Raw genomic sequence first — 23771 nt, forward strand, 5'->3', positions numbered from 1 at the left:
GAGGATTAACTGTTCAAGATTTCTTAAGAAGGCTCACAAACTAGGCATAATGTAAACTATCAATATTCTTCCTACAGAAATAGTGAAGGACTCACTGTTGTGAGACCCAACTCCAGTCAAGTTGGGTGGGTAAGGCAAAATGCGGTAGAGAGAAACTAAGACACAGAGAAGAAAGCCAGAAACAGTACTTGCAGCCACCAGTAAAAGTAGGGTCCCCAAATTGCTCAGACCAGTGGGCAGGCTAGATCTTGAAACCTCTATAGAGCAGGGATGAGGAAGCACCTAGATGTTGTTGGACTACAACACCTAGTCACTGTGGCTGTGCTCTATCTCCAGAAGCAGAGGCAATATGCCTCTGAGCACTAGTTGATGGAAATCACAGGTGGGAAGAGTGCTGTTGTACCCAAGTACGGCTTGTGAGCATCTCATGGGCATCTTGGCATCACCTGTTTTGGACTGGGACATTTATAGTATATTCTCCCTCCACAGCTCAGTTCCCTGTTCATGAGAATCCCAGAAGACGCTCCATTTCCCCTTCAGCCAAAACCCACTCCACAACCTATTAAGGTATTAAGTTATATCTAACCATCTGGAGAATGGGCAATCAGAGGGGTTATACCAAGGTTGGGACCGCTGAAAGAAATACAGGCAGAGAAGTGATGGTGGAAAACACATCCTTAACTTGCCAGCTTTCCCTCTCAGATGCGTGAAAAGGGGTGCCTCTAAAACCAACAGAGGCACTACCATATGGGTTCCTATACAGGAAGAAGTGCCTTAATTCTACCTATTCGCAACCCTGAGATCTCAACAGTCTTTTTTAAAAAATACGTATACAGTAGTACCTCATTTCGAATGTAATCCGTTCTGGAAGACCATTTGAGTTCCGAAACATTCAAAAACCGAAATCTCAAAACGGAAATCTCAATACGGAAGCTGTGTTTCCAGTTTGACTTCCGAGGCGCATTCGAAAACTAAAGCATTTATGGTGTTTGAGTTCCAAAACATTCATCAATGGAGATGTTCGAAAACCAAGGTACCACTGTATATACTGTATATCTCTGTAGGCTACCTTTCTGTGTACAATTCATCCAAGGTGGCTTACATAAAAAAAGGTCAACACAACATCTACAAGATACACAAATACAAAATAAGTCAACACCAGCCCCAAAGTTACTAAGCCAGAAGCAGTAGCAGTAATCATAATAATAATAATAATAATACATATTCTGAAAACATACCCAATTACTTGGGGAGTAAATTGTACTAAATTCAATGGGCTTTGCTTCTGAGCAGACATGTATATAATTACACAGCTGACAAGTCTAAGAAATATTTTAAATCTTGATAACCAAAAAACAAAACAAAAACCACTTTTATTCCTCCTCCAAATTGTATCATTTTTTTCAGCACAGCTGCAAAACTGAGGGATCAGGTGGAAAAGACAGTGCTTTAAAATATTTAGCTGGAAAGCCATGCATATGAAGCTGCCTTATACTGAGTCAGAGCCAATGGTCCATCAATACTGCCTATGATTGGCAGTGGCTCTCTGGGATTTCAGACAGGGGACATTCACAGTCCTACCTGGAAAAGCCAGGGCTGGATTTCCATAGAGTAGATATTATAACCTGCGTCTCAGCACCCAGCAAACATGTTTGAAACTACTGTGCAAATACTTCAGCTATACATTGTACGGGCAAAAATCATTTCCATTAATTTTATCACGACCTCTCTGCTTGCAACATATAATCATCATCACCACCATCATCGATGCCCCCAAGTGGTTACATTTGACAGACTTCTGTTTTCCGCATATTCGGAGAGAGTGTCAAAATAATGTTACCACAACATGTTGTATATTTATGAGAACGAGCATAACGGTGGAAGAATGTTTAATGCATGAGGCCTATGAGGGATTTGTTGCAAGAAGGCATTTGCACTCCCTCTCAGCATGTAAAGGCATATGTAATTTAGCAGAACCTGTAATGTGACAAGTTTAAGGAACAAACAAAGCACACACTTCTAACAAGACAACTGGTGAAATGGATTTTCAAATAAGAGCGTCTTCACCATGCTCCTGAGATCACCAGGTGCATGTGCAAGCTTGTTTGCCACCACTTTACATGTTAGCAGGGTATACAAAGAAAAAACAGAATGGAAAATACTGTTTATGTGCCAAGATCTTGGACGCGCTGAACAGTCAACTTATAAATCTCTGCCTTTTCTAAACAGAATGCCAGGCAGCAGGAAACAACTCAAGGGATGAAGCATCTCTGTGCTCAAAACAAGGTGATGGAGGCTGTGGTTTTCCTTGAATGAAACCTGGGCACTAAGCCTCAGTTCTTTACAATGAGGGTGAAGATAACCTTTGCTCTGCTTTGTTTTCAGCCTTGTATCCTAGAAGCAAAGAATTCTGATCTAGCTCAATTGTTTACAGCCTTCTGCTTTCCACTGTCGCCAGCCAGCCTTTTCCTAGTTTCCTGTTCATTTTCTCAGGAGCCATCCCTAAAGGCTACAACAACCCCACTTTTAGAAGGATACGGGAAATAAAGCAGAGATTGCGGATGTGGAATGTGCTATGCCAGAGTACACAAGAGGCTACTAAACAACACTCTTAAAAAACAAAACAAAATAGATATGGAAAACACTTCTGGAAAAGCCCTCTTAGGTGAGTTACTACAAAGCAAGGCAGTTGTTTTATCCTCGATATCAACCTGTGGATTTATAGTTGAATATTCATAAACTGTCTGCTCCAAAGAAAGTGAAATTAAATGGGAGACTCTATATGGGCTGTAGATTTGCTTGAAAATTAAAAGGTTTTGGAAAGGGGTGAGAGTGGCCACATTTGCATCTAATACTAAGCCAAACATTGCAAGCAGAAGATCTCAAATTCAATTCCAGGCATCTCCGGGTAGGGTTGGGAAGAACTCATGCCTGAAACCCTAGAGAGCCACTGCCAGTCAGTGTAGTTAATACTGAACTAGGTGGACAAGTGGTCTGGGTGGACTAGGTGGACGCGGGTGGCACTGTGGTCTAAACCCCTGAGCCTCTTGGGCTTGCCAATCGGAAAATCAGCAGTTCGAATCCCCGCGATGGAGTGAGCTCCCATTGCTCTGTCCCAGCTCCTGCCAACTTAGCAGTTTGAAAGCACGCCACGCCAGTGCAAGTAGATAAATAGGTACAGCTGCGGTGGGAAGGTAAACAGCATTTCTATGCACTCTGGCACTCGTCACGGTGTCCTGTTGCGCCAGAACCAGTTTAGATATGCTGGCCACATGATCTGGAAAGCTGTCTGTGGATAAACACCGGCTCCCTCGGCCTGAAAGTGAGATAAGCCCCGCAACCCCATAATTACCTTTGACTGAACTTAATCAGCCAGGGGTCCTTTACCTTACCTAGTTGTCTGATTCAGTATATTCCTATGTTCCTCTGCTGTTCTCTCCCTCTCTCTCATCCCCCATCCTTTTAGTATCCTCTTAACATGAGTGTCACCACATTACCCAAGGATCCTCTGGAGCACAGTCTAACACAGAGATGGGTGTGCTTAAGGCGATCCAACATGATAGAAGTGTACAAAATTATGCAATGATTGTGGCCATAGTGTTTTTTAGTATGAGAATACTTGAGAGACACTATTCTGATCAGAAATTAGTAGCATGTCTAGGACCTTCTCGTTACTGATCAAAATGATGGTAGGTGAGCTTTTGCAAAAAGAAGTCAGACCATGCTTTGGATTGCTTTTCATTTATTCCATTTGTTTATTGCTAAAATTCATATCCACTGTCTCAGTTCACAGAGACCCATGTTGTGGCGTACAAATGTATCATACCAAACACAAGGATTTATTATTATTTTTATTTTTTTTAAAGCTACTAAGAGAACAAATCCAAAAGCCAATTTGGGTAGAATGATGGAATATTTTTGTAGAATCCAAAAGTCAATAGGGGTAGAATGCCCACATGCTGTGGCTCTGGCCTTGGCCCATCTCCATCCTACATATTTGTGCTGGCAAATCTTTTGGTGATACTTAAAAAAAAAAGGCCCTGCAACACCAGTATATAATTAATATCCTTGTTTGTGGCATTGTGCTGGCACAGCATTCCATCCTTAGACTATAATACTAAAGACACTTAATTGGAAGCAAGTTCTCCTGAAGGCAGTGGGATCCGGCTCAGGGTTCGGATAAAAGCGTTCATTTTCGGGTAATGGGCTGCTGAGAATTTTGCTTCCTCCTCCTCCTCCCATTTGATTCTCTCCCCCATCTTCTTTTAAAAACTTCATGTTCAGCTAATACATACAGCTACATTATGGAGTATTTTCTAGGGCATGTGCTAGCGACGTGAGCTGTCATGCGATGAGATATTTCTCTTTCTCTCCAGCAATTCTCTTTTGATCTATTCTCAGAATTCTCAGAGCAAAACAACACTGAGCAAGTTTAACATCAAGAACATTTCTTCTTTTTGCTTTATTTTTTTCATAGCAACTAGAACAAAAGTTCTTTTGCTAATCCCTCCATATGACGTCTAAATTAATAACTCATTTGCACATTGCACAAGAACGACTGAATTTAGGAGCAATTGCTTTCTGAACGCCATTCTTCACAGGCAGTGAAGATCCATTACCAAGGCTAAAGGCATATGAACTTAAAGATTTGTTTATAGTGATTGTGGCAAAGCTCCAAGTGCATTCAGGATAATTTACAACATAAGCAATTTGGCTTTGAAGAAAGTAAAATCCTCTTCTTGTTAAAAATCTGTTTCTTGTTACCCTTTCCTTTCTTGTATCGTAAATGAAGTTAAACATATTAGAAGTGAGGAATGAACTAACTACTCTGCAAATCTGATGAGTTCCAAGTCCTAGAGCATGTAAAAGGAGTTTATTTTATTTTATTTTATTTTATTTTATTTTATTTTATTTTATTTTATTTTATTTTATTTTATTTTATTTATTTTATTTTATTTTATTTTATTTTATTTTATGTTATGTTATGTTATGTTATGTTATTTGTACCCTGCCCATCTGACTGGGTTGCCCCAGCCACTCTGGGTGGCTTCCAACGCATATAAAAACATAATAAAACATTACATATTAAAAAGTTCCCCGATACAGGGCTGCCTTCAGGTGTCTTCTAAAGGTTATAATAGTTACTTATCTCTTTGACATCTGATGGGAGACTGTTCTACTGGTTGGGTGCCACTACCAAGAAGGCTCTCTGCCTGGAAGATGATTGCCAAATATTTATCAGAGTATTCTCATGTTTTTATTGATTGCACTTTTATCCTACCTTTCCTCTAAGGAACTCGAAATGGTGTACATAATTCCCCTCTTCCCCACTTTATCCTCACAACCCTGTAAAGGTAGGTTAGGCTGAGCGTGAGTGACTGGGCTAAAGTGGGGGATTTGTACCCTGGTCTCTCAAGTCTTAGTATGCCACTCTAACCAGTACGCCACGGACTAACTATGGGAAAACACATAGAAGAGAGGCCAGATTCACTGGGTTGTATCCAACATTAGCCCTACTCAAAGCAGGCCCAATGAAATTAATGGAAATGACTAAGTTGCTTTGGGAACAGGGAATCTAAAGCAAGTAAGTGGCAAGCAGAAGAATGCTTGATTCTACCTACCATTTTTCCTCTCCATCTCCCCCTCTCTTTGCAAACGGACTTCCTCCCCTCTTCTGGGGAGGAAGAACCCCATTTGTGTTTGTGGGAGAAGAAATGGTGACTAGCACATGAATGAAAGGATCCCTCTTCCTTACAGCTTCCCCCTCTACATTCCCCCTTTCCCAAAGCACCTTCTTGTTTGTAAAACTTAATATCATCAGGGCCTCTTACACATGGCTACTGCTCATTGCGGCATCATGAGGATCAAATATGGGGATGTGATGCCATTAACACACCCATAGTTCCTTGGAGGAAGAGTGAGATAAAAATATCTTGCTGAGTAACTGTGACTGGCTTCAAGAGTTCTGCTTAGGCCCAGATCGGTTAAGGAGCCAAGCCTCTGAAGGTCAATACCGCCATCTTGGTTTGTACTTGATGCAGTGCACGGCCTTGTGACCGTGCAGAATCCAACATGAGGGGTGTCCCAGAATCCCATGTGATAATGCTAAGATCTCTAATCAAAATGTTACATTGGTGGTATCTAACACCAAGTAAACTGGCAAAAATGTATATATCAAAATCGAATAAGTGTTGGAAATGCAAAGAGAAAGAAGGTACTTTCTATCATATGTGGTGGTCTTGCACTATGCTTAAAGCTTACTGGGAAATGATGTACAGTGGTGCCCCGCAAGACGAACGCCTCGCAAGACGGAAAACCCGCTAGACAAAGGGTTTTCTGTTTTGGAGGCGCTTCGCAAAACGAATTTCCCTATGGGCTTGCTTCGCAAGACGAAAATGTCTTGCGAGTTCCTGCGGGTTTTTTCCCCTTCCCCCCCCTTTTCCTAAGCCGTTAAGCCACTTATCAGCTGATCCGCTAATAAGCCGCTTAACAGCTGATCGCTAAAAGCCGCTAATAGCGCTAATCCGCTAAGCTGTCAATGGGCTTGCTTCGCAAGACGAAAAAACCGCTATACGAAGAGCCTCACGGAACGGATTAATTTCGTCTTGCAAGGCACCACTGTATAATGAATTGAAAAAGATGTTTAAAATAACATTTGCAAAAACAAAACAAAACCAGAAGCTTTCCTTCTGGGAATTATAGGGGTAGAACTACCTAAACAGTATAGAAATTTATTCATTTATGCGACTACAGCGGCAAGAATGTTATTTGCCCAAAAATGGAAAGAAGAATGAGTCCTGACGAAAGAAGATTGGATACAAAAACTCATGGACTATGCAGAAATGACGAAACTTACTGGAAAAATAAGAAATCAAGACAACAAACTTCTTATAACAGAATGAAAATGGTTTATAAAATATGTACAAATAAATTGTAAACAGATAAGAACATTGGCAGGATTATTGTAACAACCTGCAATTTCATAAGAGTAAATAATTAAAGTAGATGAATAAAAGAATAAGTTAAGTTAATTTAGAATATGCAGGAAATGATAAATATAAATTTAAGGAATTGCAGAAAGAGGAGGTAGTTGAGTTTCAAAATGTTAAAATGATTGTAAAACTATTGAAATGTATATAACTGAAAATCACATTTATTTATTTTTTAAAGAGATAATACTAAGGTCTCTGGGGTGGTTTCTTACTTAGCTTGCATACCCTGCTCCCCTCTGCTTTGCACCTGCTAGCCAGGCCAGAACCACCATACTCAGAATGTGATGGTTGTGTGAAGGGCCCTCAAAAGTGGCACATAAGCAACAGCACAATTTCTCCTTCTTACCTCTCTTTCATGGTGGCCAAGGCCTTCTTCAGGGCTCCTGAGATTGAGGACATGAACTTCCTGTGGCAATCCAACGGTCCCTTTGCTTGCGCAGCCGGATAAAACCGTAAAGCTCTCAAGCAAGGCTTGAACTGGGTGGGAGCGATTGACAGGTGACAACACACACTCGTTCGTAGGCACGGGACCTGCAAAGTAAATGACAAATGAACAGGATTTTGAGGGGAAAGGCTAAACTAGATTAGGGCAACATTTAGGCAGTTCTCTCATTGACTGTTGGATAGCAAGCTCTGTTATTATCCCAGCTGCCGCAAGGTTTCAAACTGGTAATACACAAGTTACAAACAACAACGTTAATATGAATTAAAGAAGTAGGGTGTGATCGAGGGAAAATCAAGCATACTCTTCATTCATTGAAACCAATGTTAAGTGCTTAAGGCTGCAGTCCTATGAACACTTTCCTAGGAATAAGATCCAGGGAAGCAGTGGATTCTCTTAAACCAGTTTAGGATTGTGCTGCCAGGATACAAACCCGTGCACACTTTCTTTGGAGTAAAGCCCCATTGCCCTCGGAGGGACTTCTGATAAAGAAGTACAGACTAGACTGAAAATCATATATGGAATTTATAACTTAAACGTAAACTCAATTAAAACTACGCCCTATAAATTTTAATGAGCTTTGCATACAATTATACTTTTAAAATGGTATTTACATAGGATTATAGCTGTGAGTTTCTTTGCATTGTATCCACTGTTACAAAAACAGCCTTCTGCAATGTGCTTTCCTAGCCTAGATCATTTATAGCGAATCAACTTTTAATCAATTCATGGTTCTTCTACAACACTTACGGTGTACCCGTGACCTTCCAGATGCAGTCGAACTCCAACTCCCATCATCCCCGACCACTGGTTATGCTGGCTGAGGGTTATGGGAGTTGGGGTCCAACAATATCTGGCTGACCACAGCTTTTCCATTCCTATTATAGCCTGGGGTAGCTCAGTTGATAAAGCATGAGACTCTTCATCTCAGGGTCTTGGGTTTGAGACCCATGTTGGGCAAAAGATTCCTGCAAGGCAGGGAACTGGACTAGATGACTCTCGTGGTCCCTTCCAACTCTACAATTCTTTTTTAAGCTGTACTGATCTTCCAACAGCTAGTGGTGTTCAGCATTTAGGTGTTAGACTAGGACTAAAACAGCAAAGATTCAAAGCCCATCCCATCCAGAAACTGACTGGGTGATAATAGCAAAAGCCTTTCCACTGCCGTATCTTAATCTGTAAAGCAAGAATGTTGACCTCTCCACTCTTATGAAAGGTAAGAGTGCACAGCATTCTGTGCAGCAGAAAGTAATACAACCTCAGATTAAGGTGTTCTTAAGAAAGAAATGAATTTAGGGCAAAATTCTAGAATTTTAAAAGTGAGTGTTGGCATGACTAAGATAAATGGTTATTTATCACATAGCTTCATTGCAAATCCAGAACAAATAACTGCAAAAACACTGTATATTCACTGTCTCGCTTTTGATGTTGCACTGATCTAGAACGCAAAAACACCAGTCAGGTAAGCCGCCTATGCAACAATGCTGCTTTTATCACTAAACAAACAGACATGTCTGGGTGCCTGGTTTATTGCGTCTGACAGCAATTGCCTAAGCTGATAACAGCCCTCTCACCCAAAACGCAGGGTATATCCTTGCAAATAATCTCTACAACACGTTACAGAACCACACACTTTCACACTGTGTATAGAGCATTATGGCTGCGGTATAGCAAGACAGCAGGACAGCTGACGTGTGTGGAGGAGTTTGCATACAAAGTACATCTGCAGGAAGCTAAAGCAAGGCAAATGTTTATGGAAAACAGGCCCGTGTCTCCAAATCTATGCATAAGCCTGCAGTGATAGCCAGAGATTTTGTATGTTTTTCATTCCAGAGGTCGCTGAAGAAGTACTGTGGTTTGAGCTCCTACCAGGCACACATCAATGTAAATTAGAATTTTATTCAGTATAGCTGAATGCAAGTGTGTGTGTGTAAGCCATAGTTGAATCTTAGGAACCACCTCTGCCCATAGGAGCTTCCCATCACATCTGCAGCACTGGAGATAATCTGGAGAGGTCTACTCCACATATCACTTCCAAAAGACTTCTGCTCTTAGAGCGTTCAGCTTTTTCTGCAATGCTGCTTCCAGGATGCCCTCACTCAAGTAGGCATGTTGAAAGATGCAACATTTCTGAGTTTCAGGAGGAAGGCAACAGCAGTCAGTGACTTATCTCTCCCATCCCACGTTTTGGTAGTGGGTAGGAGAGTGGTTCTCAAAGGGTGTGCCACATCACACTGGTGTGACAGGAGAGGACGGCAAGTGTAGCAGGAAGATCCATGGGAATCAAAGAAACATTTAAGCATTTCAGTGTACCATAATATCAAAATACTATAATAACACTCTGGTGTTTAGTTAAGCTGGTTGGAACATGTGTAGAAACCTGCCCTGATTTTGATTCATTGCAGAATAAATTCAAAGTTCATGTTCTTTGTATTGTTTCACATGCATTGTGACTTTTCCTTATAACTCACTCTCCGATTGATTTGGAGCCGGCTAAGAGTGACAATCAGATAAATATGAAGATACAACACTGTGCCATTTAGTTCCATAGCCTCTGAGTCATCTTCCCTTGGCAAAGCGCATTCAACATCAAAACAAACCATTTCATGCTGTATCAGCTTCCTTGTCCATTGCCAAACCATCAACCAACTACTATGCAAAATGTGCCAGTGTTTTATTTGAACACCACATCCTGGTCTCCCCCCCCCCCCCGCCGCCGCCCACTCTAAACCATTCACAACCACTGGCATCTTCCAAAACATATTCACCATTCATAGAAAACCCTTCTTTTTACTTAGCTCAATGTGCCTTCATGGCTTCAGCAAATCATAACTAGCACTTCATTTGATTTTTACCCACCCATTTCAGTGCGGTGGAAATGGCTTCCTTTGGCTATCCTCAAAAATGTTTGAAGTTCAGCTGCCTGGTTAAAGAAAGAATGTCACTACAAACATGTCACTAATCACCCTGGAAACTTTAGACAAAGGGCAGAGGTTTTTTTTAAAAAAAAATCTATAGAAGAAACAGAAAACAATCATCAATTTCACTTTGCCAGTTTTATTTTAATCTAATTAATCAATCAATCAATTAGGAGGATACCTAATACAGGTGTTTTTAAATTATAGAATTTAAAACATGACAAGTGTATTAAAAGAAAAGCCCTGGTGAATCCGCTGCCCTTAGCCAAACCCATCTCTTGGTCAAATAGCAGTGTGACTATGATAGGATTTCTTATATAATCTCACTTAAAATTCCCAGCATATAATTTTTAGAGTTGCAATGCTGCTGCTTCTGTAAAAAAATGCAGGGTGGCAGGCTCCCTCTAGCTCTATACCCTTTGTATCCAAATCAACTATGCCACAATTCATGCTCAATGAATGAGAAAGACCTAGGGAACCAGCCCTACCTCGCTCTGCTGCTTAACAATGCCTTAGTCAAGCCACTACTGTTGTTTGCAATAAAATCCCATAGAACTGCCTTATTAAAAAACTTTTTTTTTTTGAAGAAAACAAGTTTTCTCCCCCTTCCCGTCGCTATGTGCTTCTAATAAAAACATGCAGTTCTCATACCAACATCTGGAAATTATTGAATTTAATTTTAGCACCCCGATTTCCCATATCACCAGGCCACTAATGTTTAACGTGTGTTGTGCTGTAATAAAGCAACTACAATGTGGGAAGAGGAGGGATTTTACAACCTTGAGGTCAACATGTAACCGTAGCGGACTTGATTCTAACTCTTAAGAAAGGCCAGTATGCAGTGCGCTCTATTTCCACAGAGAACAAACTCTTCAAGGCTGTCAGCTGAAAAGTGTGACCAAGTCAAACAAATTGCATGGCTATGTGCTGCAACCTCCAGAGCGTGGTAACTATTTTCTACAGGATTCCCCCGAAGCTCCAAGATTGCCCCAGTGAGATCCAGCGAGCACAGGAAGAAACCACAGATGTTTATTAGCAGAACTTCAGAGGAGAGAACATTTGAAATGCCATACTGTGTGCATCGCATGAAAGACTCAAGAGCTTTCTTTCAGCTGCTAAAGCAAAACAGGAAACAGCAGGCTTCAGGAGCACCAGGGATATTTGTAGTGTTATTTTTTGAAAAGCTACAAATTGCCATCTACCCAATTCATGGGTCTTTGGGGATCTGGAAGGTACTGGAGGCATTTCATGCCTATAAGCCGCCCCTCATCTGCAAACAAACAAATAAATCTACACTAAATGGCAATGATTGTCTAGAAAGATATGCTGGATTACAAGTCGTTTTATACTGCGCCTCTCCCTTGACTAATGCAATTGCATATGAGCAACATGGCCCTCTTTTTTGTCTCAGTTCTGCCTTGTCAAAAACATTGTCTTTATATCCTTACATATGTGCATATATGTAATGCTTTCTCCCAGAGGCTATGGGCAGGGTTGGATGTACTCGTGGCTTGTCATGACCCGGCTGGGTGAACGAGAGAGCATTTTACACCCCCGGCAAGAGTGATCCATCTCTCTCCTGGCAGGAGGTGGGGTGGGTGTCATAAGGAGAAAAAGAAACCGCAGGAAATATTGTTCCCCCACCACTTTCATTAGAGTGGATTCAACACCAAGTCTTTAATACAACCAGAATCAACACCGTTCAAGACCTCACTAACCTTTTTTTTTTTATTACAGTGGTACCTCGGATCAAGAACTTAATTCGTTCCAGAGGTCCGTTCTTAACCTGAAGCATCACTTTAGCTAATGGGACCTCCCGCTGCTGCACGATTTCTGTTCTCATCCTGAAGCAAAGTTCTTAACCCGAGGTACTATTTCTGGGTTAGCGGAGTCTGTAACCTGAAGGACGCTGTAACCCGAGGTACCACACAATATCTGCTGAAACTCCATTTTGAAAGCTAAGGGGAGCTTAACTTTTATATGTGCTTGCTTTTATCATGCAGGCTTCCCCCAATCTGGTAGCCTCCAGATCTTTTGCACAACAACTTCCATCCTTCCTGGCTATTGGCCATGCCGGCTGGGGCTGAACAGAGCTGTAGTCCAAAACATCAAGTTGGGGAAGGCTGCTTTAACGGTCTGTGGCCATGAACTATGCAATTGTCCAACTCTTTCCACCTACTAGGCTGTCCTTCCCAGCACACACCCTATCGATTGATTGAATGCATTTATATCTCACTTTTCCTCCAAGGAACTCAACGTGGCACACATGTTTCCCCTTCCTGCCCATTTTATCCTCACAACAACCCTGTGAGGTAAATTAAGCCGAGAATGACTGACCCAGCGAGCTAGTGGGGATTTGAACCCTGGTCTCCCAGGTGTAACTACACTCTAACTAGTGCACCACACTGGCTCTCAACTCAACTTGCAGTCTGTCTCAGGAAGACATTAGCTTTTTGTAATCTCCGTTTCTAACCATACCTCTGATAATGTTTGCCTCCACAGCAGGCCATAATCGATAGGAACACACATGGGCCAGGGTTAAAATGGTCTAATCTTATCAGCAGCTGCTCCTATGCCCTCTTTGTGGAAATAATGACAAATTACATTTTTTTTTGGACCTATAGGAGTTTCAGAATGTTGCTTCTTCTTACACACAGCATCCCTTACTTACAAAGTGCCAAGCAAGCAAAGTTGGGAGAAGGTAACTTATGGACCAAGGCACAACACTATTAATTTGAAAAGAGGTCCCTTTCAAACAAAAGGAGTTTCTGCTTAAAAGGAGAACAAACCTCCTGTGGAGGAGCCCGCATAATGCAGCAATAAAACAGCACATCCAAAGAAGGCTTTCATTATATTTTTAAAGGCATTTCTGCTGAAACAGGAAACACTTTGCCAACATACACAGTACAGTACAAACCTAGATAGAAAGAGAACAACTGCAGTTTAGCTGTTTATTTAAAACGTTTGACAACACACACACACACACACACACACACACACACACAAAATAAGGGAACGAATAAGAAACCTGATTGATGCCACTTCTGCTGAGTGCTGCACATGCAATACAGGCCAAGATGCAACATCTGTAGCAAGTAATTAGAAGTCTTGGGGGAAAGATGCACAATGCTCCATACTGGGGCACTCCTCACTTTGCACTGTTGTGGAGTCCATAAATTACTTTGAAAGTGCTTGCAGGCTCCACATAAGCATCTGGTCGGTCTCTGCAGGAAACAGAATCCTGGACTAGATGGGCCTTTGGTTCTGTTCTTATTTGTTGTTGTATTTTGAAAACCTGTAATTCCTATGTTCACTAGGCTTCTGCTGACTGTTTCTCAGGATTATATCCCTGCACTTTCTGTAAATGTGCTCAGATACTATCTCGCACAGCTCTGCCTTGCCAGCCTAAGGGCAAAAAGTTTCAAAGCTCAGCTCTGCAGGAATGAATAGTAAATTTGAAAAGAATCAGCTAGAACCTGGAAGAAGATTGATAAAGATAACAGATGCAGTAAAGGGATAATTCAGGCAAGAGTCACTCCCTAAACTGAAAAAAGAAAGAAAAAAGTGAGCGAGTTCATCTGAGCTCCAGGGAATGAACAGGAGGCCTGTGGGACACGAGTTGGCCCAGATGGCTAACCAATATTCAGATCCATTGACACTTATGTTTCAATAATAACACGACTTGAATCCCTGGATAAGACTATCTCATCCTGGTATTGCTCAGTTCCAACCTGCTGTCCAAGGTTGACAGGTCCTGGGATGAGGATTCACGGGGTCAAGACAACTCATTGCTTCTCTATAGGTCGCAGAAGTAAAACCATTTGCAATGCTGCTCCATAACTCTGTGGCTTCATCCCAGATGGGGGGGGGGGAGGGGGAGAGAAATGGCAATTGCCAGCAGGCCAAAGATGGGGATGCATCTTTATCTACTTTTAACAGGCTTACTCTCTGAAAACAGATGACACACACATGCTGTCAGCTCTCCTTACGTTGTTTCTTCTGGTTCCATCTTCTCTCAATCCCTTCCAGACTTCAGTGAGATATTTTAGACACACTGTCTCCTAGTGGCTACTCTTCTGAGAGCAATGGCATGCATGCTACTAGCTATCTGTGGTAGCAAGTCATCGTTGCCTAAATCAGTAAGTGTCTTTTGTCCTGAACCTCCAATATTTAGCTACATTGGGCTTTCCCCCTTACTTGCCTCTCCGTTCCCGTCCCCCCCAAAACCCCTTTCATTCACTTCTCCTCTTGAGATACTACACTGGACTGCCTGTAACCAAGAATCATGATATGTGCAGGAAGTAATTCCATGTCACATTCCTGCAAATGGAAGGATTTTGGAGACTCTGAAACGCAACACCCATTTACCCTCAAGAGCCCAATAAAAACAAACCGGGGAGAGGAGGAGGCAAAGCATTTCAGTTATTGAAAATATTTTACAGCAATGAATTGGCGAACCAGGAAATGTCAAGAAAGTGAAAAGGCTCATAAAAGCAGAGATGCTGGACTTAACTCATCGCTTTGACTCATTGTGTAACATTTGTGTCAAGCCTTCCACCCCCCACACCAAACACAAGCATATAACCCCCACCTACAGATAACCCATAAATCTGTCTTTGATTTGAACCTTCTTAACTACAGAAATGGTAGGAAGCTGGACAGAAAACAATGGATGGAAGTGCTCTGTTTAAGTAACAAGGGCAGGAAACTTTCAGCTAGTTGCACAGTCAAGTTTCCATACTGAAACTCAAGGGAGAAGAAAACCAAACTCCACGGAGCTATCTCTATACAGAGTATAAATAACCCTTAACAGATTTTTAAAGCCATTGTATTTTAACAGAATACTATCAAAAAGCCTCGACCCAATGCGTAGTAGTATTGTTTATTGTACTGCTGAAACTGAGTCATAATAAGCTCATTTGGTAAATTAAAAGACAATAAGTAAGGAAATGCTAGACATTATAAAACCTGCGGCATGAGTCCAGGACTGGATGTGTATTTATTTTTAAACCAAATTGTGCAGGAATTCATAAATCAGCAAACAAAACTCACACACACACAAAAGTAAACACAGATTGAGCTTCAAGTCTATGTGGCTGCAGAAATAAGCACAGGTCTGTACATTCCTTATCCTTAAAAAGGGAGAAAAAAGAAAGGGAGAGAAAGTAGCTGATCGCTTTCTGCACTGTGGTTACAGTCCTGCAGCCAGAAGTCATTAACACATGACACTGGAAACTGAAAACAAAAGATAAGGGAAGATCACAGGATTTGTCTAGTTTGGTAAAATGCCCAGCAAGAGTACAAATGGAGGTTGTGCGTATTTAAACCTAACAGCTGTGTATTTCAACCTTCACAAAGTCCCACTCTGATATCCATAATTTCTTTCCGCACAACACAGCCTCTGAGGGTAGGGTAGCCAACATGGTGCCCTCCAACTTTTGCAGGAATGCAACGGAATACCATCATCCCTGACCACGGGCTGAGGCTGTTGTAGTCCAGCAACGCAGGTGGCGCTGTGGTCTAAACCACTGAGCCTCTTGGACTTGACAATCGGAAGGTCGGGGGTTCAAATCCCCATGACAGAGCTCCCATTGCTCTGTCCCAGCTTCTGCCAACCTAGCAGTTCGAAATTACACCTGTGCAAGTAGATAAATAGGTACTGCTGCGGCGGGAAGGCAAACAGCATTTCCATGTGCTCTGGTTTCCGTCAAGGTATCCCATTGAGGCAGAAGCGGTTTAGTCATGCTAGCCACATGACCTGGAAATCTGTCTGTGGACAAATGCCAGCTCCCTCGGCCTGAAGCAAGATGAGCACCGCAATCCCATAGTCGCCTTTGACTGGACTTAACCGTCCAGGGATCCTTTGCCTTCTTTTCTTTTCTTTTTTTTTAGTCCAGCAACATTATTTCAGCAGAGGGAGGGGCAGGAGAGGAGTCAAGGAGAGGGTGCTTTGGACCCCACGGAAGGCCTCTGTGGAAGTATATGCATCCAAGTACACCATTATCTGGTAAGGGAATGTCAGAGAAACAGAATAAAGTGCTGTCCCAATGCAGCCTACAAGTCGTAATTCTGCTACCAAGTTGACAAGTATGGTGGGTTCTTTGGATGGCAAAAGGAGGAGGACTACTTCTCTCATAGCAGTTTTCAGGCACAGAGAGACTGTGGAAAACCAGTACTTCGCTTTACACTTGTGGTTTCCAAAATACAAAGATTCTCCCCTAAGCCTATACATCGCCACGTGGGTGTGTGGGTGAAGCCTCCCTGGGTGAACGGGAGAGGAGAGATAGCTTCAGCTTTCTAATGAATAATAACAAGTTTCCAAGTTCAACTGAAGGCTGAATTCCTATAATTGACCCTTTAAATAGGAGTTAACTCCCATTCGCCAATCTCATTACACCAAACCTGAAAGCTGATCTTGTTTCAAGAGCTTAAACAAAACAAAACCTCCCTCTCTATAATATTCCAAGCTTTAACCTCGTCTCTGAGAAAATGTTTGGCCAAAAGTTAACAAAACAATGACCACCCCCCACCAGCAAATTATAAAATAGATCTCCGCTGTGAAATAAAAGAAGAATTAACCCAGCTCAGAGGTCCAGCAGCCCAATCACCAAAGTTAGCTGTCCTGTTGCATTCATTTTGTAGCTTTTTATTTATAACAAACACGACATGTTATATGCTTATTAACAATTCTTCTGTGTTGACATGTAAGGTTTTAAATTTTAAAAATGCTAACAAAAATAAGGGGAAAGAAAGCTATTTTTATTTCCCCATCCACCCTTACTGCAATGATTTTTTTTGTAGAAATCAAAACAGAGAAAATCGACCTATATATTAGCCTGAAAGTTGTTGCTCCAATCACTAATAAAATCTGCTTCTCCACAAATTTTATTAGTTGTAATGCCTTCTTTCATCTTTTTATCATAAGTTAATTTATGCAAGCAAGCCCATATTCCACATGCTTTCAAGTACTAACTGTGATTTCTGTTTTATTTAGCTGCTTTTCACACCTTGCTAGCTATATCTATAGTTACACACCTACCTTCAAAATATAGAAATGTTTTTAAAATAAAAATAATTGGGAAATAGAAAAGAACAAAGAATATGTTTGGATATGTCCTTTTCTCTCTCTGCACATGTATATATGTGTGCACTAGATGCATTATTAAGCTTGAGGAGGATGTGAAAGGCTGAATTCTTAATCATGGATGGAAACACAAACAGACTCACATTTCCTGAATACAAATCTGAGACTGCATTCAAAGCCTTTGCTTTGTTTCAAGAGTCCAGAATTTATTGGGCACAATCTAGCTCTATAGTTGCATGTCCAAAGACAGTGGGCATTATTCAACCCAGTTTCATTCAGAGTAGGTTTGGTGAAATTAACGGACCTACCTTAGCCATGCTCATTAATTTCAGTGGGTCTGCTCTGAGTAAAAGTTAGCTGAATATAACTCTAGATCCACAGATGGAAGTGCATGATCTATGCTGGGTAAAAGAATGGTAGCCACATGGGCTGCATTCACAAGTAACACTAGGTCATGAAGTATGGGTTTAGTAAACCATCCTGTGCATGAGTCGTACTCTGGTGCATTTAGCTCCATCACCCCTGCTTTACTTAGCCACTCCCACTTGTATCTTAGTTCAGTTTTTTTCAACCAGTGTGCAGCGGCACCCTGGGGTGTCTTGAATGATGGTCAGGGGTGCTGCAGGCAACACTGGCTTCTGTCCCTCTTTCCTTCCTTCCCTTCCTCCTCTGATGCCCTCTCGCATCTCTGCCTCCCAAAGGCTTGCACAGCTGTTTGTTGCAGCAGCCCTGGCTACAAGCTCCTCACATGAATGGTGCCTCTGGGGCTGGCCAGGGGGGGCTTCCCAGGTCGCTGTGGGACAGTGTGAGGAGGCACCTCTCTTTGGGGCATGGGGTAGATCAGATACCAGTTGCTGCCCAGAAGACTCCCAAGGAGAGAAGAGAAGAGAGGAGCCTGAAGGAACACTCCACAAGGGAGAGTGTTTGAAAAAGGGTGAGAGGCTGCCAGCTCTGCAAACAAGAGGTGACACAACTGGGCTCCTGAGTCCCACAGGGGTGCCTGCAGAAAGAATGGAGTTGGTCAAAGGAGCCATGGACTCAGAAAGGTTGGAAACATCTATCTTAGTTTCTTAGGCTACACAAAAGTGTAGCAGTAGTAGCTATCACCCTAGGAAAAAATAGTGCAGATTTCTGTCTGGCCCAAGCAGCTGTCCCAACTTAGTCATGGACTTTCCAGGTAGCCTCAGGCAAGTCTCAAAGCTTCAGTTTCCCACTTCTAAAACTGACTGGAATTATCCTTTAGTGGAATTCTCTCTCTCTCTCTCTCTCTCTCTCTCTCTCTCTCTCTCTCTCTCACACACACACACACACACAGCTTTGAGCTTCACTTAACCTCAGTGATGCTAACTATTACATAGACTGGTTTATGTCCCTACAGATTTAATGCCCCAGTTTTGCTTTAACACTTCTCCAATATCTTTAGCAAAAAAAGTCTAGCTGAGGAAAAATCACGATGACAAAAATAAGCCCCAAACAAGATGCATAATCCCATGTAAAGTTGGTTGTAAAGTAGTTTATATATAATGCTAAGTTTACACAGCAGTTCAATGCCAAATAAAGCAGCTATTTGGAATATCATGAACATTTAAACAGGTTCTCTTTCGTGTCCCATGCCCCCCGAAACCCTTCATAATTTTTAAAGTGTTTTAAAAGTTGCACAAAGCCAAAAACTGCAAGGTTTCACTCTGTTCAGCGATATATGCAAACATGCTTAAGTCACTTGCAGATTTGACTGGTCTATAGTTAACGTTAAACAGTTCTATTAACAGGGACCTTCAGATATCAAACCATGCTTGTTCTTTGATACACTGTTCTTGGCCATCTCATCATAAAACATAGGAAAGGGAATTTTCTTAGGCCATATGCTGCAATCCCTGAAACACAATTTAAGCATCTTTGTTATCATTAAGAAGTACTCAGTCCTCACTTTAGGGACAGGGTAAACTGCAAAATAGGATGCCGTGATCTGAGTTTAGAAACACCAAAAACGCGGACAAATATTTAGAGCCACAGCTGTATTTTCCATTTACAGTAGAAGAGCCACGAGAGAAGGAGCATAAACCATCGTCGGGTTACTATAGCAATATCCCTTCCCCACAGAATTTACCACCACAGTTTAATCCCCGTGGACACTGTGTGTTTCTTAAGTGCCTGAGCACAACAAACATTGGCCCACATTCCCAGCAAAACCATGAACATTTTGAAGGTCAGCAATAAGCAGGGGTTGTTTTCAATTAGAAAGCCTGCTTTGCTGGAAGGCTGCCAGAAAATATATAGCTTAGCATTGGCTTAGTGTATTCAGAACCGGGAAAGAATGTAGGTTTTCCATTTTGACCTGGTAAGCATTCAGCCATGCTTATTTTAGTAGATGGAAAAGGGGGTGGGGAAGAGACTTTATTTTATGGATACTATATAGGCTCAATTACAGAAAAACCTTATGCCAAGTTAGAGGACTTCAGCCTATCTATTTTAATTCACAGGCCCAATGGGAAAAAATATACATTGTCCAGATATTTGGGGGTTTCATTTGCCTTTTTTCAACATGGGGCCCGTTCTTCTTATCGCTGTTTGAAATACTGGGCCAGGGCCAGGGCCAGGCTGCCTTCCCTTGCACCTGTTTTGGACAATTGAGCTATAAAACTGCATCTCCCACTAATTGTTAACAGCTACAGCTGTTCACCTGACAGATCGGAAATCTTGTTTCTACCCTAGTAAACATGGTCGCTTAAGCATTCTTGTTAGTGAGCATGTGATTTATGTTACACCCAAGCACATATATATCATTCTACTCTCAGGAGGTAAGCTCCAGGAATCTGCTGGGTGGGGTGGAGTGGGGAGGAATATGAAGTGTTTGGAGCTTTTATTACATGTAAATATCCTTCTGGGAGAATCTTTTTTAATGCCTTCTGGGACAGAACCCCTTCGTCTTAACCTTGGCTACTTTCCAGCATCTATAAGATGAACGGATACGGCTCTTGAGAACAGCAAGAGGCCTAAACAGAGTTGGTTTGCCTTGGTGGTGGTTAGTTCCCCCCGCCCCCTCTTAGAGGCACTTTTATTCCCCAGCTTCATTTTATTCCTAGATGCAATTTGCTTGACGTTGACATATCTCATTTTGTAACAAACAGAACACAGTTCCCATGGCGCTCCCATTTGCCTCTCTCAGTAAAATGGGCCTCGTGCGAAAAATGAATCCAGACAAGGGACTGGTGATACATGTGCCCGAAACAAACAGCTATTGACGAAAAATTTAATTGAAAAATTAATCTGGTTGTAAATCACATACAGATTGGTTCTATTGGTGTGAAATCACAGAAGACTGGCCTTTCTCCACAAAGTGTTTTCCTACTATGGCTTTGGTCAGTTTTGTCTCTGAAAATATTAAATTCAACCTTAGCAGTGGCAGAAATCTACTGTCTAATAATAATAATAATAATAATAATAATAATAATAATAATATTTTTTTATTTATACCCCGCCCTCCCCAGCCAAGGCCGGGCTCAGGGCGGCTAACAAGTAATAATAAAAACAAGCTGAATGATTACAACTTAAAACAAAATTAAAATACAACATTAAAATATTGAAACATTAAAATATTAAAATGCCTCATTAAAATGCCTCATCACAAGAAGAAAAAAGAAAGAGAGGGAAGGAATCAAATTGGCTCCAAGCCAAAGGCCAGGTGGAACAACTCTGTCTTACAGGCCCTGCGGAAAGAAATCAGATCCTGCAGGGCCCTGGTCACATGAGGCAGAGCGTTCCACCAGGCCGGAGCCAGAGTTGAAAAGGCCCTGGCTCTGGTTGAAGCTAATCTAACTTCCTTAGGGCCCGGGACCACTAGGGTGTTGCTATTTATGGACCTTGAGGCTCTCCGTGCGGCATACTGCGAGAGGCGGTCCCGTAGGTACGAGGGTCCTAGGCCGTGAAGGGCTTTAAAGGTCAAAAGCAGCACCTTAAATCTGACCCTGTACTTCACCGGGACCAGTGCAACTTGAAAAGCACTGGGTGAATATGCTCCCATGGCAGAGACCCCGTGAGGAGCCTCGCTGCAGCATTCTGCACCCGCTGGAGTTTCTGGGACAGCTTCAAGGGCAGCCCCACGTAGAGCGAATTACAGTAGTCAAGCCTGGAGGTGACCATCGCATGGATCACTGTGGCCAGGTCGGGGCGGGATGTAACACCCCTAATATCTATTTTTTTTAAAAAAAATGTAACAAGATCTATAGATCACTTAATCAAATAAACACTACGGAGTTTACCGTACATAAAATCACATAAAATGTTGCTAAGAAAATACCAATAAAATCAACAGACTTCATAAGCAGATATAATATTTTTTTTCAAAAATATAGGTAAAATAAACAGTCTTAGAAACAATATAACAATCAGATGAAATGTCTGCGTAGGTTTGCCCGAACAGAAACGTTTTTAGCAGATATTGAAAACAGTACAATCATAGAATCATGGAGTCCCAGGTTTGTATGGTTGGAAGGCACCCCGAGGGTCATCTAGTCTGAACCTCTGCAATGCAGGAATCTCAACTAAAGCACCCATGACAGATGGCCAACCAAATCAAGGTGCACTTTCAAATGTTCACAGTGCTTCAGATGCACAAGGTAAGTACTGGTAAGTATTAAGCCTCATTTTGCAGATGGGAAAAGTGAGGCTGAAATAGAATGGCTTGCCTAAGACCACCTAGTAAGTAGAACTAGAAACTTCTGATTTCTATCTCAGTTCCTTAACATCAGGGGCATCATTCTACCGTAGGGCCTACTTGTGGCAGCTGAAAATTACTGAGGTCCACCAGAGGCTCTAAGTGGAAAAGGTTGTTTTCTTTTATATCTTCCCCTTCCCACCCTCCACATGCCTCTGAAAAATATGTTAACCCGTCTCCTCTAATTTCTTCTCCGTTTCTCCTTTCACAGACCTCCCATCCCTCAGCAATTGGTTGCTTCTTCCATCCCTCCTCCCTGGAACTTTTACAGTCATCTCTTCCTCCTGTAACAACTTCCCTTTCTTCTCCTTGTGCTTCCTATCCCCAGTTCAGATGATGATGATGATGATAATGATGATGGAAGGAGATCTCCCTGCCCCCACCTCAACCCTGAACTTCTCTGTCTCCTAGCCACTACTAAGAATGCAAGGAGCCGCTGGCATTGATCAAACCCAAAGGCTATGGCACTGCTTGGCAGGCAAGTGAGGCAGCTTTGGGCAGGTTGTGGCACTGAGGATCACCTGAAAATGGCCCACTGGGTCCACCGTGTGAGAAACCCTGTGCTGCGCTGAAGCACCTCTTGATGGTACCCTACAGGCAGAAATGTTTTGACATGATGGGGAGGGGACAAAGCTCTGTTTAACGTCCCACCTAACTTACATTCTCAGGAACAAGGTACCACAAGATTTATCTGTGTTTGCAAATCAGCAATTACCGCCCGGTGCTTACGCAGCATCCGCACACAGCTCTGAGAGGCCAAACCTAAATTACTCCATTTTCTCTCTTCTTTGGGGCTAGGGTTAGGCTTCTGATTAGCTTGGCAATTATATCTGCTCTTTAAACAATGGCCAACGGGGTCTGTAAATCCATGTCATTTTCAAAGAAAGCCAAACATTTGGATTTTGCACACTCAACTTGCGCTACACCAACGGCCTCTAGGAGTGAGTGCCTGCTGCTATAAGCTTATGACTTACGAGGCAAAACTAATCCCAAAATGAGAGCAGTTTCTCCTTAGGCAACTACTTCAATGGTTTTACATTTAAAGACATCCAATTAAATTCCTGTTTACCTAACAGAGTGTGTTTCTTTTTACTATTATATTAAAAAAAAAAAATCACTCACCACCTCTCCATAAAACCGGGGGTGGGGGTGGAGGTAGGCAGGCAGAATACCATTAAATGCATCACATAGCAAAGAAATGGCAGGTGAAATTAGTAGGAGTTATACAGTAGTGTAAGCCAACGCTGTTGGAACACGTAGAGAGTTTGATTGATTATGGAATGCGTACCGTTTATAACCTCAGGACATGCACTGATTGCCCACTCACATTATAGAAAATAATGATGCAGCCATAAAAAATTATGTTTTACCCGGGGGGGGGGAATGACACAGCTCAAGGTCATTGATCTATTATCTATGTAATAGACGGCTATTCTATTATATGATGTAGCACATAAATTCACTGGGAAACAAAGGTTTTAAGACAGGCAGTACAGCGGGGAAATGGCTGTTTGTAGCATAGCATGTTGCCTTCTTTTGAGCACAGTTCAAGTCATGACAAGCAGCCAAACCTATCCCACATGGAGGCCCAATGATGGAAACAAAGGAATCTTTTTTAACA

The 23771-nt window shown here is 42.0% G+C and overlaps 1 protein-coding gene across 1 annotated transcript in view; it reads right to left on the minus strand.

The window, feature by feature from the left end:
• Positions 1-23771, minus strand: part of TGFBR3 (transforming growth factor beta receptor 3) — a 137629-nt gene that overhangs the window by 74188 nt on the left and 39670 nt on the right. Inside the window, exon 3 of the mRNA XM_079981301.1 lies at positions 7339-7523. Within this exon, the coding sequence (XP_079837427.1) occupies positions 7339-7523 (185 nt within the window). The remainder of the gene's footprint in view (positions 1-7338; positions 7524-23771) is intronic.

The sequence above is a fragment of the Podarcis cretensis genome (assembly GCF_951804945.1).
Source record: "Podarcis cretensis genome assembly, chromosome: 6".
NCBI classification, from domain to species: Eukaryota; Metazoa; Chordata; class Lepidosauria; order Squamata; family Lacertidae; genus Podarcis; species Podarcis cretensis.